The sequence below is a fragment of the Pteropus vampyrus genome, unplaced genomic scaffold (assembly GCF_000151845.1).
Source record: "Pteropus vampyrus isolate Shadow unplaced genomic scaffold, Pvam_2.0 Scaffold60, whole genome shotgun sequence".
Classification (NCBI taxonomy): domain Eukaryota; kingdom Metazoa; phylum Chordata; class Mammalia; order Chiroptera; family Pteropodidae; genus Pteropus; species Pteropus vampyrus.
In genome coordinates this window covers 2,210,576-2,226,688 of record NW_011888841.1, presented here as the reverse complement: position 1 = coordinate 2,226,688, position 16,113 = coordinate 2,210,576, and the positions used below count along the sequence as shown (strand labels likewise).

Sequence of the window (16,113 nt, the reverse complement as noted above, 5' to 3'; positions counted from 1 at the left end):
CTTTAAAATAGAAATGTTCCTTAAATGTTTTCTAAATTAATTCACGATTGCATACAGTAGCTCTTTAAAAAGACAGCCCAACAGATGAAGCAGTGCTTCCTTGGGCACCAGTTAGAAACTCCGGGTAAATATATGGAAGTCAATTTCAGCAAATCAATTGTTTTAGGTACAAACAGTACTATTTAAACATGCAGATTAATGGATATTAGGAGATTTAACACAGCAACAATTACTTATTCATTCTGTTTATTGGATTGAAAGGGAATACAAACGATTGGTTAAGTGCTATGCACTGACATGGAAAGGTGTATTTAAAAAAATCCCAGTAAAGCAAATCAAAGTTAATGGAGCTTCCGTTGAACAAAATTTTAAAGACGTTTAATATACTACACATTTATAAAAGTTAACAAAGGGTGTTTTGTAAATAATTAGTAGAACAAGTGAAAATAAATATCAGAGACCTGAAGTTTTTTATGCTTTAATGAAATAAAGAAATTTAAACTACTAAATATAATCTGAGAGGCAGTTAAAAAAAAAAAAAAACCGAAAACGAACCCCCCAAAATTTAAGAACACAATCCTTTGAAACATTTAATCAGTCCATAGCAAATAGTTATTACATACCAAAAGCTCTAAGTGTTAACTAGTTCCACCACAATGCCATGTAAATCTTGACAATTTAGAAATCTTGAGATCACCACTTAAGTTCTTTTCTTGATCTCTACAGCTTGGTTTGTACGTACATACATGCTTTTGTGGATCTATTTTCCCTCGCCACACACACACATTTTCAAGGAGCCAATAACATTTTTTTCCATCTGTGCCTAAAAATGTTATGATTCAGTTTTAGCACATTGACCCTGATAATGAAAACGTTTTAAGTTAAAGATGGGGACACGATTTCAATCTTATAAAAATATACCAGTATTAACCAAACCTTAAATTCAGAGAGGGCACTTCACATGTGCACGAGACTTTTAGTAAAACTGACGAGAGCCCAGAACAGCTGTCTCCAGGCCTTCTTATGAATTAAGTACTCTCTCTCTTCCACACACACACACACAACACACAGGCACACATTTTTATACTATTTGTTTCATTAAATCCAGGCTATCTGGATTAAGTAGATAGGGGATGAGTTTTTATAGGTTTTGTTTTTGCAACTATAGGGCAGCTACTATAACAATAGCTTAACAACACTGAAAAATTTCAATTAAGTTCACCCTGTTTTTAGAAAGTGTCTAAGTGTAAATGCAAATTCACCTCTTCTTTTAAATTTGCAGTTTATATTAAATCAAACATGGTTTTTGAAATGGAAGTAATATTTTGGAGAGCAACCCCAAAAGAGAGCTGCTGAAGACTAAATGAGAAATTAAAGTAAAACTAAAGTTATACATTTTTGAGATGGGACAAAAAGGATACTAAGAAAAATGTCTTCTTTCCTCCCCATTCAAAAGCAGCCATTCTTCTGCAGTGAAAGAAACTGACATGGATATGTCCCTTTCAAGAGATGTGCGGTATATTTACCACTGTGAGCAGAGGTGCTAGGGTCAGTTCTTGTGTGCAGGAACCAACATCCTAAAAAAGAAAATTTCAAGATGGGGAGGGGTGGGAAAGAAGGGTTTTCTATTAATGTCACGGAATGCCACTCTAGAGGGAGAACACTCCTAATAAAAATCACCATATTACTACTAGTGTGATTTCAGATTAAGACAATACTGTCAAAAATTGGATTTTTTTCTTTCAACTAGCAGTTTATATTTAAAGTGAGCTAATCCCTTTTTGTCTTCCCACCCACTAAAATGGACCAATTTGTAGGGACATTTACAAATAAAATTTCCTGTTTAGACTACTTACCTGGTTTAACAGACAAGTACTTGGCCAATAAGAGTAACAGAAATGTAGCTGGCATGAACACCAACGAAGTACAAAAACCCAAACTGAGGCTTTTTCATCCCTCCCAACTAATTTCCCACTCTAAGTCCTTACCACCACCCACACAGCGATCTTAGTAACCCCCAAAACCAACGCTGTACTAGTAATAACCAATTATTTGGAGGAAAAAGACATTTAATTTCATACTTGCTCTAGCCCTTAATCAAGGAACAAAAACATTTTTAAGCACATGGAAATGAGCCTACTAACCTGATTTTTGGAGCCAAAATTCTCCACTCTATTTTGATCTATGTGCAAAAAGTATTGGTACTTTTCAATTTATACATTTGTTAGTATCTTGCGGTTGGCTTGATAGTTTTCTCACGTATATTCTCACTCTTAACCCTACGTGGACTATAGCACTATCCAAAGTGTTCAGTTTTATCTGTGGGTTAGACCATCCTATCAGGTTCTTTGTACCATAAAATCCTAGGTTTCTTCACTGTTTAGTTCACCTTTCTAGCACAGTCACTGCATGGCAAATGCATGGAACAGACATTTACAGCAAATTGGCACAGCAAAGTACCAGTATATATAGGAAGCTGCCAGTTTAGACAGACCTGGAAAACAAACTCACCTAGCTGCTGTAGAAACCTTTGCATAGTTGTTACTCCGTTTTAATGGAGTTATGTTCTTGTAAGATGTGCCTCACTTTCACTTCACTTTTTTAAAGTGTTTTTAACTGTACTTCAGAAGCACTCTGAAAACTCAGATCTAGGGGTGGCTGGGTGAAGTACAGGAGAATCTGAGTGCCAAATCGCCCCTGAATGGGCACAGATCTCACTGAATGTTACAAATGTCCCCGAGCACACTGTAACCACATTTGTAAACAGCTGTGGAGTTTCTATACCCACGTGTTGTCAGCGATGTTACTGTAGAGACTGGGGCGCATTAACGGCTTCAGGGTATAACACGTGGACCACTTAAAACATGAATAGATTTAACTGTACTGAGGTAAAGAGAAGTTGCCACTTAATTATATACAGTTACCAATGAAGGTTTTTATTCAAGCTTAAAGTAAAAAGTAATTTTGGTTAAAAATGAAGTACCAGATAAACTGTAACATAGTTAACTTAGAAGTATCAAAACAGAAATTCTTGATTCTCTAAGTGGTGGTCTCTGCAAAATGGAGCTTAAAGAAATCTTTTACATACCAATTTGATAAAATAATCTGCTGACCACGATCTGTCATTTTCTCTGTGAGAACTTTTGGGAGAATCGTGCTGTTTTAAGGCCAATTGTGTTTTTCTTTCTTCTCCCCTTCCCTGACTTCCCCGTTTCTCCCTGCTGCCATCCCCTACCTCCCCCCACCCCCAGTGGAAGTCATTCCTGACATCCAAGCCTCTCTCGTTTGTGGATCCTGGAGTCTACTCATGGTGCTATATCATAGACTTGGCGGGCCTCACGGGGAACTTTGTACAAGACGAATCTTCACCAGAGTCTTATTTTGGGGGCGTTCCTACTCCTCTTCCCAGCACAACAGCTGTGGTCACCATATTTTTCCTCTACCGAAAGAGAGGGGATTTCAAAAGAGACTAAGGATGCTGTATCCAGCTGTTATGGGGTTAAAAGCACAATGTGAACACCAGGCTTTTGGCTTATTTTAAATGTGAAATTCTCAAAATTAAAAGTGCTTTTCCATAAAGGAAACCTTTCCTTACACTAAAAGGGGAGGGGAGAGGGAAAAACTATCCACAGCACCAGTTTAGAATGAGGTTCGGTATGGCAATATCTGAAAAACTGAGAAGGAATATTCTTTAAATTTATGTATCCCTAAATGTCAAAATATTAAGGGCAATTAAGAGAAATGACTATGAGGTTTTAAACCCAGTTTATGTACGTTTGTGACCTGCTGAATTCTTCTAATTCTTAGGCTATGAACTTGTGAAGCGGTCACTCCGCTGGCTTCTCTCGCTAGATCACAAGCCGGTGCCCAAGTTGAGAACAACTTGGAACAAGCTTTGTTGAAAACCTAGACTACTGACCTCTCACGTTGGTATATATTTAAAATTCTCTTTTTGAATCTTGAAGTTCTTCAAGATCAAGTACTGATGTTACTTCAGGAATAAAACAAAAGGGAGAAACCTTCAAAGAATTATTCTGACTTTCCGGTGTAATGTCCTTCTAAGCACTGTTTCTGACCACGTCTCGTGTGGTATTCCAGAAGAGCATCAGTGATGCTGCGTATTAAGTTTATAGAGGAAACTGGTTTTAGCTGGTTTAGATTCCAAATGTATACAAATGAAGTCACTTTGATCCTATAAATACTTCTTAATTTATTTTTAAAAAATTGTGCTGTTAACCCTTTTACGGGGCAACAAGCTGTGTGAAAAGTACAAAACTTTTTGTCAAATGTAATATTGAGAGTGCTTTTGACATAGTTCACTGGTTTATCATCTGGATCAGTATATACTGCGCAACGGGCAAGGCTAGAATCCATGAACCAAGCTGCAAAGATCTCAAGCTAAATAAGGCGGAAAGATTTGGAGAAACAAAAGAAGGAAATTCTTTCCTATCCAATGTATACTCTTCAGACTAATGCACTCTTCCTATCAAGCCTTCTAAACTGTTAAATAAAGTTTTCCAAACAAGCATTTAAACTTCATTACACAGAAGAGCAACAAGAATGGTATCCCACCAGACAAAAGGCAGGAGGGAAAAAAATATATATACTGAGTTCAATGGGTAAGCCTGAATGTAGCACAGTTCTTCACAACCGATGGGGGGATAATTCAACACGGTGTCCAACAACGTTCTAACGACGTGCTTCATCTCAACTGGTTACTATGAAGCAAGGTGTATATGTTTGGCCCCAATCGGGCTTCAGAAATGGTTCTTTTTTCATGACGAGCATGTCTGTCCAGCTATCAATCATGTTTGTTTGCACCAAATCCCAAGCCATTAAAATACGACTAATTTAAGTTAAACAGAAGTCGTCTGCTCCAAATTCGCCATCAACTATCCATGCTACTGCATTCCTCTGAATGAAGACAAGATGCAATGTGTATTGGGGTGGAAGGAGGAAGAAAAAGGGAAGGGGAGAAAAAAGTTACCGGTTAGAAAGTTTTAAAATCAACAGCATGACATTATAAAATACAGCGACATTAAAAAACGATCACATCACGGCAGAATCTTGATATTTTCATCATAATCATTAAAACAATGTGTCTACATCATGTATTAGGCTATATATTAGTCTAAATTCATGATTATTTTGATTGGAGAACCCAAGTGAATAATCATACTTTTAAAATAAACCTTGAAATAGTTATGCAGAATAAAAAACTCTGGTAGTTTACAATAGAAAAGAGGAAAGAAACATCTGGCAGTCCTACGTAGAACTGTGCATTATAACTATGTATTATTTAAGCCTTTCAGAGGCTCAGTTTGAAATTCTGCAATATCGCACTACTCTTTTTATGGGAAGGGGCATAAGCGTCAACAGCTTTACTGATGTAATTCACATACTATACATGCGCACGTTTAAAGTGTACGAGTCATTATTAGTATATTCACAGTATTGAACAACCATCAGCTCCATCGATTTTAGAACATTTTGTTCACCCATTAGCATATATGAACCTCCGCCTACAGCCCTCAGCAACCACTAGTCTACTTTCTATTTCTATGGATTTGCCTATTCGGGACCATTTCATATAAACGGGATCAAATATCTGCTCTTTTGAGTCTGGCTTCTTTCACTTAGCATATTGTTTTCAAGGTTCATCCAAGCTGTAACATGTGTTGTTAGTACTTGAGACTACTCCATTGTATACATTCCTCAATAAAACAAACAAACAAAAACCAAAAACCAAAAACCACACGACATGGAACTCTACTGTTATAATAAAAGGTCGGCAAATTTTGTTTTGAAATGGAGTTAAGTGAAGTATTTTTATTTAAATGACTTATATAAGGTATCTTAGGGTGTTATGATTTCTGACTGTCACCTTTAGCCTCATCTATATTCTTCAAAATTTCTATTCCAAACAGGTACTACCTTTAATTAGGAAAAAAACATGTTTTTGAGCAAGGGAAAAAATCCCAGAAGATACCTGCATATAACCAAATATCCATTTAATTAGAAGTTGTTTTCCTATTTTAGGTGTAAATGAAAATCTTTTCAGGGCTACAACTACGTTGCCAAAGTGCAATGGGAGGCTGCTGACTTGGACCCAGACCTTACAACTGAGCTAGAATCTGGCTTGCCCATCACAGTGAGTATTTGCACTAATAAGTTCACCAAATAGCAGTGCGACTCTGATTCCACTGCAGTGGGGGTATACACATGTCCTCAAGGGTGTATCTAAAACAAACCCACTTACGATAAATCTGTTACGATATATCTACTATTTTCCTACTTCTTTAAACCAAATATGCTTATTTGAAGAAATGACCTCCAAATGACTAATAAAATTAAAAAAGCACCTATAATCATTTATAGATTTATAAAACAACTATTTTAGAGAATGGGCCCTGAAATCTAAATAGGACAACAGAAGAAGGTTGGTTTTAGTTGACTTCCCAGAGGAATGTTAGAATGGCACGTAGTAATCTACAAATGCAAGAAGGTCCTTCGAGGTTCTGAACTGAGCAGCAGTTCTCAAACTTTTTGATCCATATGCTCTTCATACTTTTTACTCTTATTGGCTGTATATCCTCACCTGCCAGTAAGATCTGGTCAAGTCTCTTACAGTCTGTACCACAAAGACACACAAAACAGTACAGAGAATATGCTTTTTCAAACCATGCACGCTACCCTGACAACCCTCCTGTGCTGAGAATAACTTAACTGAGAGCAGCTGATCACCTTTCTTACAAAAACATTTAGGTGAGACACACTGAAAATGTTTCTAGGTAAATTACTTCCTTTTAAAAAATATATATATATTTTTCTGTTTGTAAAAAAATGGGATGAGTCATTTACATAAAATTTCTCACAGTCTCTTTTCTCTAGTACTGGTATCTCGTTCAATTAAGCTATGTCCTTAACTGTTAGCCAGAATTTTGGCTTTGGGTTTTCTTCATCTCCAAGTAACTGAAAGTGGCAGAGAAAACCTTTCAGACCTGGATTGGAAGACCTGGCAGCACTCACCAGGTTAATTTGTCTTGCCATGCTTCAGTTTTCTCACCCGTAAAAATACCTCTCTCACAGGGCTATGAGATTCTATGCAAAACAGTGTACATAAAGGACCTAATGTGCCGCATGGCACACAGGTCCATGATAAATTGTGGTTCCCTTTTCTTTCTCTACCCATCATGCACAGCTCATGCTAGTATGCTACGTGGTGTTAACAGATGTTTACTTTTACGAATAAAATCCATAATCGAGATTTGTTCAAATTTTGTGTACTAGCTAGTTCTCTTGGGTATAAAAGTATAAAATGCTTCCTGCGCAATGAAACAAGATTTTCAATAAGATTTTTAAAGTGACAATACTAAATAGCTAACTGGATGTAAACAAGGTGGCACATCTAGCTTATTCTCTCTACTGTCACCAGTGAAATAAACAAAAAATACCACTGTTTATCTTAGATTACCTGAACTCCTCTGTGGAGTGAGAGAGTGTATAATCTCTCAAGAGGGAGAAAATAAATTATATCCCACACTTTAAATAAAGTACTGTTTAAAACTGTTGCAACTTTACATTAAGTAGGGGAATGTTTCATCTGGAGAAGACACAGGAGTGCTGTGTAATGTGTTACCTTCAATATTCTGGTGGTCTATAAAAGGTGCTGGTCCCCATATTCTAACAGTGCCATCGTCGGAGGCGCTGGCCATCATGGATGGAATCTGTGGGTTCCAGCTCACACAGTTTACTGTACGCGTGTGCCCTGTCAGCTCCGCAATTGGCAGTTCACTACGTTTGTGCCAGATGTAAACCTTGTGATCTGGATAAACAGTAATTCAGAGAAAAGGTATGGAGTTGTTAAACATTAACAAACTAACTGATTTTAAACTTAACATTCATTACACATAGAACATATGACTTGATTCTTAGAACTTAAAAGGAGAACAAGTGTGACAGGACTATTTTACCAAATTACCTCATGAAAAGCCATTTTAATACAATGTGCCTTTCCCCCCTCCCCCATTAAAGGTGAAAAGCTTTCAAGTCACTACAAAATCTATTTGCAATAATAATACATGAGTAATACATACTTGCAGTCATGGTCTCTGAATACAAACAAATATAAGATAGAGATGATAAATTATATGGAAAAGTGACGTGACAAAAGCAATGTATCCAAATTCGAAAATAGCAATAAAGATCATAGCTAAATTGTTACCGGGTTCTTACAACGTATGAGGTGCCAAATACTTTACGCATGCTATTTAATCTTCACCACCACGAGGTAAGAACTGTGCTTATTACCCTTTTTATGGTGACCAAAGCACTGCGAGGTTAAGCAGCTTGCTCATGGTTAACAGCCAGTAAACGGTGCAGTTGGGACTGAAATCCAGGAGGCCTACTGAAGAGTTCACTGGCGGGTCTAGACAACTGTCCCCTATCTGCATCATACAATGGATTTGCAGTAGACTATTTATGATCTCATGAAGTGACCATGAAAACCAATCCCACCTCCCAGCACTTTGTGACAGAACTAATCTTCAAAAAACTCTACCACATAGTACAGAGTAGTGGTTCAGAGCGTGGGCTCTGGAGTCCGACTACCCAATTCACGACCTGTCACTGACCAGCCGTGCTACTTGGGGCACGTTCCCCCATCTTAGTAACTCCTCTTCCGTAAAGGGGGATTTGCACCTGCCTCATAGTGTTGTGAGGACAGAGCAAGCTTCTTCTCTGCACATGGAGAAGTGTTCTGAACAGAGTGTAGTGCACAGTGAACACCGCTTAAAAAAATTTTTTTTACTACATCACTGCGAAGAGGGAATCAAGTCTCGCTGTGGTTCTTAAGCGGAGGGCAGAACCAGCTAAGTAGAAAAGTGTTTGGTCTGAAGACCTGTCAGTCACCCACATGGCCACTGTGGGACCTTTCCGTGGATGTGCTGCCCGCTGAGGAAGCTGCAGAGTGCTGGAGAGGTAATCAGCTTGCAGTAAAATAGGTCCTGGTTCCGAAACAAGCTAAGACTGGATCTGAACATTTGTGTGTATGTGTGAAGCAATAGTTAAGACACTCTCTGAAAAAGTGAATTTGTTATTCCTAGAAGGTATCTGTTGTTCAATAATTTTTTCTTGCATGAAATGAAATTAACGAGAGAGAGAGAGAGAGAGAGAGAGAGAGAGAGAGAGAGAGAGAGAGAACGAACGTGTGCGCGCAAATTAGCTATGTTTCCTCTTGAACTGAAGAAGTCCACAAAAGAGAAAGACTACAGGCTTGAAAAGTATAAATGCACCTGAAATCTGCCTATTTGGAGGAAAATGCTTTTGTGAATGCATATCCAAGGAAGATATTTCCTGAAGAGGCAGCAAGAACTGATTTGCAGTAGTCAAGGTCAGAACAATAGGACTTATGATTGAGCTCTGCGTGCTCTATCAGGCTAGGGAATCCAGTGTCTATGCAAAGGTAAAAAATAAGCACTTCTACGTGCTGCCAGAACAATGAAAAAGTATGAGTAATGGCTTAACTTTTCAGGGGAAATGTTTACTAATTGCTCTTTTTGACACTGGCATTCATACTTGGGAATTTGGAAGGTCCTTTAATATATTCCTGACAAATAAATGACAGATGGATTACTGTGGTCACCTTGAAAGACAATACATTCACTATATCCACCTGGTGTTCGAAGTACTTTTGGAACCATTCTAAACCACCTGAGTCATGAGAACACTAATCTCTTCACTTCAGAGTTATGTTTCATTTTTAGCCCTACACAGAATGTGGTTTAATTACATCATTCGTCAGGCTTAGTTCTAAGTTAGTTTGGGCTTAAAAAAAGAGAAGACTGGTATCACTAGGGATAATGGTAGTCATGTATTTTTTAAAGCACTTCTAGGGTACATATTATTTCTAGAAAGAGCTACAGGGAATTGTGAAGCAAAATCAAGAGGGAAAAAACCTACCCACAGCAGGTAGAGCATGGGGGAAAATTTGATATGGTCTAAATATATTAAGCCTTCTACTTGCTTTTTAGCTCTTTTCTACATTAGAAAGAGCTAAAAAGCAAGTAGAAGGCTTAATATATTTAGACCATATCAAATGAGAAACCAAAAGAAAATATGGAAGAACACAACACGATTAAACTAATAGGTAAAAAAGATTTTTTGACTGCAAAGAAGCGAACTCAACAATTGTTACCTAACAAACCATTCTTTCCTAAATCTTATCTGATACAGATTTTTTGAAGAAAGAATAAGTAAACTCACACGCTCCATGTTAAAACCCAAATCCCTCAGTGTCTCTATTTGTCCTAATCCTTACATACACCTTATACAAGAAGGAAAAACTCATGTGTTACATGTGATCCTCTTGCCCACCGAGATTGTTCTTTTTTTCGGCAAGACAGGGATGGTAAACATACAAAAAGATGGAACACTACCAAAAGTGTTTACCAACATGATCCAGCTCCTTGGGGTATCTTGTAAAACTACATTCAGTATTTTACAAGGTAAATTAAAATAATCCGTTGCTATGGTACTTAGACTAGTATAGTGGGTACTCAAAAATGTGTTAAATGAAAAATTGCAATAATCTCCCATTATTTATGTTTCTATTACCTTAAAAAGTACACTAACTTTTAATACTGCTTCACTTATCTGTGCTGGCATATTATGAACAATTTATATTTTAAATGAGACTGACTACTCCAGGCACATGCCTGCCTGAAATATGATGTTTTTAAACTATAAGTTTATTTGAAAAGGTAGTAGAGACAATTCTATAATTTCAGCTTTTCTGGGACCATACGAATTATCAAACTGAATTATTTATTCTCTTTGACTATTAAAGAGATACTAAAGATCTAACTATAGTTAGTCCTGGGCAAGTTCAGATAAAACATCGTAATTACCCTTGACTTTTTAGATACTACTGACCTCTGAAAAATCTCAGTCTCATGAAAAAACAAGTCAACATAAAGAAAGAGTAATGATTTAACTACATCTTGATTTGATGACACATGCACCAAACACATCTCCTCCACTTGGCCAGAAAAGGCACTACTGACTTGTGACAAGGACTCAAGTCATTCCAAAAAAGGGGAAATTAACCGTGTACTGGATAAAGAACTCATGCGACTTTTAGTTTAACATCTTGAATTTGACTGGACACATGACCACCTTCACAAACTGAGAAAATTACAGAACTTTAAACCCATCAATATATGTGAACTGATAGTGACACAAACAATTTATAATTTACCTTCACTGCCGCTAGAGATGAAGTCTTCATTATGGCCTCCAAAACATGAATGAATTGTATAAAACCCTTGAGTAACACCTTGATACTTTCTTACTAAAACTCTGTCTTGCAAGTCCCATAAATGAACTCCCTGTAGGCGAAAGAGAACATAGGTATTTATTCTACCTCAATGCAGAAGAATTAAAAAAGTAATCTGTGAACATCCTTTTCCCTGGCGGAAGGCTTTCATTTCTATTTATGATAAATTTAGAGTTGATTCTACACATTTAAGGATCAAACGCATGCCTGATAATTCGTAGAAATCGCAATTAAAATTTAACCTAAGCTAAATTTTTCCTGAGAATTATATTAATAAACTTACCTGAGTTGCTACATTTAACAAAGCTAATCGGCCAGTCTTCGAAATAGTAAAAGACATAATGGGATGATCTTCTTGTACTCTGTAACCAGAAAATAATTTGTAAAAAAGCAACATAGTAGGAATCAAGACATTCAAATTATCAAAATATAAAATGTTCTAGCTTAAATGTCAATTTTGTCTGTAATTAGTATTACATGCTGTATTTCAATTGAGAAGAATCTAAGTTAATGATTACTGAGCATCGCCTGACCGTTGACCCAAATTACCAAAGTATCAAAACCAAAAACATAATAAAAACTCTTCTGAAAGAGCAAGTTCTACTGCATATTTTAATATAAATTAGATAATTGTTGTTTAATAGATAAAAAATAATAGTTACATGTTCCTATCTGTAAGGTCCTCGAAGTTATACCCCCGAATTCGCTGGTGTGTATCTGATGCCAGAACAGTCTTCCCGTCACTCAAGCACCAAAGGCATTGCACTCTCACCCCTTCCCAGGAGTCAAGGAGGTTACCATCTAAATCCTGAGCGAGAGAAAAGTACTTCAGCATTGAAGAGCACTCGGAAAAGCAAACAAAGGAACAAAAGAATTCCTTGGCACCATCTTTTTGTAATAAAAATTTAGTCTTTTCCTGAGACTGATCTCAACATAACTGCTCCATAAGTGTTTTCAATTGTGGAAATCTGAATACAGGTAGAGTTTCATCACAACAATACCGAAGTGGGTGGGGGGTGAGAACCTCTGGAAATCTATCTTCCCTTCAAAAACCCACCGTGCACAGATAAATACAAAGAAAGAATCCTTAAGTTCTATGTAAAGGTCTCACTACCACTGGAAAGGAATTCAAACATTCCTTTAAAATTCACTATACTGAAAATCTGTCCTATAATATTCAGAAGTTGTGATATGGAAAAAGATTACCAAAACATTAGTTATTATAAGCTTTATAGAACTCAGGAATCTGTTATGTCCTTTCACCAATTTTTTTTTTTTTTTTTAATGCCTACAGTACCTGGTCTTCCTAGGTGGTCTCCCATCCAAGTACTAACCAGGCCCGACCCTGCTTATTAGCTTCTGAGATCAGACATCGGGCTTGTTTGGGGTGGCATGGCCAATAGACCATGGACTGTGGCTCCACTGGGGTGCGAACCCAGGACCTTCTGTGTGTAAAGCAGACATGCTAACTGCTATGCTGTGGAACCATGTCCCTTTTCAGCAAATTTTTAACATGCTCTACAAATCAAAGCTCTTAGGGTTATCATCTTATTGAATATTCGAAGTTCTGAGAGGCATCCCATTCCCGCTTTACAGATTAGGAAACTACTGAGTCCCACACCCTGAAGGTTTAAGCACTACAAATGGTAAAGTCAGCAGAGACATACATGGTCATCTTGCATTCAAGGAATTAAGAACTAATGGTTTATGACCATAATGAGAAAATATGACACTAGGTTCGATTGAGTTGTACAGCCATCTTAATGAAAGAAATTAATAATTTGTAACAGTTTATATAAAAAAAGCCTTTATGGTAAGTGATCTTTAGGTACAGTGAATGATTTGATGGAATTTATTATCTTATTTTAGTCTTGAAAATAAATCAGAAAGTGACTACTGGAACCATCTGGGCAGTGATGAGACATGGAATACAGACAGACAGTCATGACACTCCATTTGTATCACAGTCTACCTTGTCGTAAGACTTTTTAACTATTACTTATTTTTATCATCCCCCAAATTCCAGATTAACAGGGCAGGTTTTGGTCAGGAGACACCTCAAAAATGAAGACTGAAAAGTTATCTGGTAGCACTCAGCACCACTTTACTTTCTCAATTATTTCAGACAGTCTACTCGTGAAATTTAGAATCTTTTTTTTTTCTATGTACAAAAAGAACCCAACAGAAATTAAATATTAAATCTTTTCTCTCGATACATTAAAACTTGATTATAAGAAGTTAGTAAATTTTAAACATTTTACTAAATGCAAAGTGTATACTTTGTACAAACATTTAAAATGGTTAAAAAAAGGAAAGGAAAAAAAGGCCACTGTCCAGAAGGTCTACTGGACAGTGCTTATCTAGAAAGATGGCAAAGTAGGTCTTCATACAGTAGATTTTTATAAAGTGAATTCTTTTTTGTAACAAATCAAGTGAATTCTTTAAACAAACCTAAATTTGCATTTAAAGGCACAGACATTTGAAGGGGCACTAAATACTCACACACTGATAGAACTGGCCACGCTGACCTCCGGTTACAAAGCGTTTCCCATCTGGATTCCAAGCCACACTCGTTAAACTGTCTTCATGAGATTGGCTCATTTTTGTCCTTAGCTCTCCCGTCTACGAAGAAACAAAACTGAGTAAGACCTTCAGGATACCTCTCTAAAGGGACTATGTAAAGAAAAAAGAATACTAACTGGGATAGCTGGTTAGTTTTCCTAACTAGAGAAACTTTTAAAATTGGCCTTATAGAAACACGCTTGTAGCATTCTGAAGAGAAATTAAAGACTTAAAGAAAAATCCAGGAGTTGAACAATGTCTGGCATAGGTGGCCCACAGAATAGATATGATAACTCCAAGAACTCTCATCTCAAATCAATTACATCCATAAGTTAAAACGTAATTTTTCCCAAGATGATGAAAAGCCTAACACTACATACGTATTCCTTCAGTTTCCACTGCTCCAGTCCATAGTTCTTTATAAATTTTATTCTAAATATTCCTCAAGAACATGATTAATGGGTAGAAAAACAATGCCCTTAAAACTAGGCCAAAGATATAGGGCAGTCTAAATTATGTTAATTCATATTCAAGATGCTCAAAATGTAGTAGGGAAGATGGGAAGAAAAATGAAAATTATTTTTCTGACATGTAACTTTATTTCCATTAAAAGCAACAGAAAAGAAGAATTTTTGTACTGTTTAGCATAGTCATTCTAAAACATTATTCCCAAATAAGATTATTTAGTGGTTACAACCTTCAGAGAGCCTCCTGTTATTTTTTTCTAAGTTATTGAACTTAGAAGGTAGACACATACCATTTAATCTAGTCTTGATTCCATTTTGTTCATGGATTAGAAACAGGATCTGAGAGATAATAGCTGCCCTTGGTATAATAAAAAGTATATGGGCATAATTTTCCTGTGAGAAATGGGTAATCAAAACTAAAACAAAAAAAAAAAAGAGTGAAAACAAAGTGTATGATCAGGAAACGGGGCCAAGTAATAAAAGCAAAGAGGGCATAAAAAATAGAAAACCAGATGTCTCCCTTACACTGGAAAAAAAAAAAACCATCAGCAATCTTAAAACTTTCCCCCATATTGTTAACTGTTTTCACTTATTCACTTTTTCAGGTTGCCTGATACAAACAATTAAAATAAAAGCCCAGAAGCACAAATACACATGCAACAGCTAAATCCTTGGCATTTTCTATTCAGGCATATGTTAATACACTAAGTTCTGCAGTAAGAAGTGGTGTTTTCTTCTGTTATGCTCAGGATAGTGAGTATATGAGGATTAGGAACCTAAAGACATAAAAGAACAATTTGAAAACTGACCAAAAAAGACCACCCTTTTTTAACGAGTCTATAAAGTAATACATAGTAAAAGTTCAGTTAGAATGTAGTTTAACTCTCCAGAAATTCAAAATTGACTCAAAGACTACACAGGCACAATAAACTGAGTCTCTATTATAGGACTATGACTACATACATCCTCCCTTTGAGAGGAAAAAAAAGCTTTAATAAAAAAAACTTTTTCTTTGTCTTTTAGGTCAAATTACCTTCGAGCCTATGTTATTGAGAGAAAGACATCTACTCTATTCTGTGCTTTGCCACTCCCGTGAATCCAATCCCAAATACAACACTGGTTAGATACAAATGGCATAAAGACACTTTGAGAATGCAGAATTTCTGATTATGAAATGAATATTAAGATAGTAGAGAATTATAGTTAATGTTCTTAGATAAGATAATGCCATTTGGTTATATAGGAGAATGTTATTTTTTGGAGATATGTGCTTAAGTATTAGGGGTAAAATATATCTGTAATCTACTTTTGAATGTTTTGGATGTATGTGTGAGCATGGATGCATGTTTGTGTGCATGTACGTATGAATCTGTTGAATCTAGGCGGGCGTACAGGTCATAGCTGCACTCTTCTTTCAATTTAACTGAAAATTTTCTTAAAAAGCTGGGGTTGAATCATAAACAAATGACTCAGTAGTAAGAAAATCTTACTGACGTAACAGAATTAGAATTATGGCGTATCCTGAGGTATACCTTTGTATTCATTCTATTCTCTATACCATCTTTATTATCTGAGTCATTTCTGTGGAGCTTTATCTTCACTCTCTTGGTAAAAATCAACTTATTTACAGGTTTCCAAACTCAAAACCCTATCCTATCAACTTATACTTTTATACCCAAATCATAGTCTGGACCATTCCACTGCCTTGGGGTTAAAAAACCAAAAATCATCACCTAACCGGTCAGCTTA

The 16,113-nt window shown here is 36.4% G+C and overlaps 1 protein-coding gene across 3 annotated transcripts in view; it reads right to left on the bottom strand.

Annotated features, from left to right (window-relative positions):
- Positions 1-229: 229 nt before the first annotated feature.
- WDR26 (WD repeat domain 26) overlaps positions 230-16,113 on the bottom strand; it is a 39,875-nt gene continuing 23,991 nt past the window's right edge. For all 3 annotated transcript variants that reach the window (XM_011360852.1, XM_011360851.1, XM_023531020.1), the window contains 6 exons: positions 13,838-13,957; positions 11,998-12,143; positions 11,619-11,697; positions 11,258-11,387; positions 7,640-7,825; positions 230-4,914 (listed from right to left, as the gene is read on the bottom strand). In XM_011360852.1, coding sequence (XP_011359154.1) covers positions 4,889-4,914; positions 7,640-7,825; positions 11,258-11,387; positions 11,619-11,697; positions 11,998-12,143; positions 13,838-13,957 — 687 coding nt within the window. In that variant the 3' untranslated portion in view covers positions 230-4,888. The remainder of the gene's footprint in view (positions 4,915-7,639; positions 7,826-11,257; positions 11,388-11,618; positions 11,698-11,997; positions 12,144-13,837; positions 13,958-16,113) is intronic.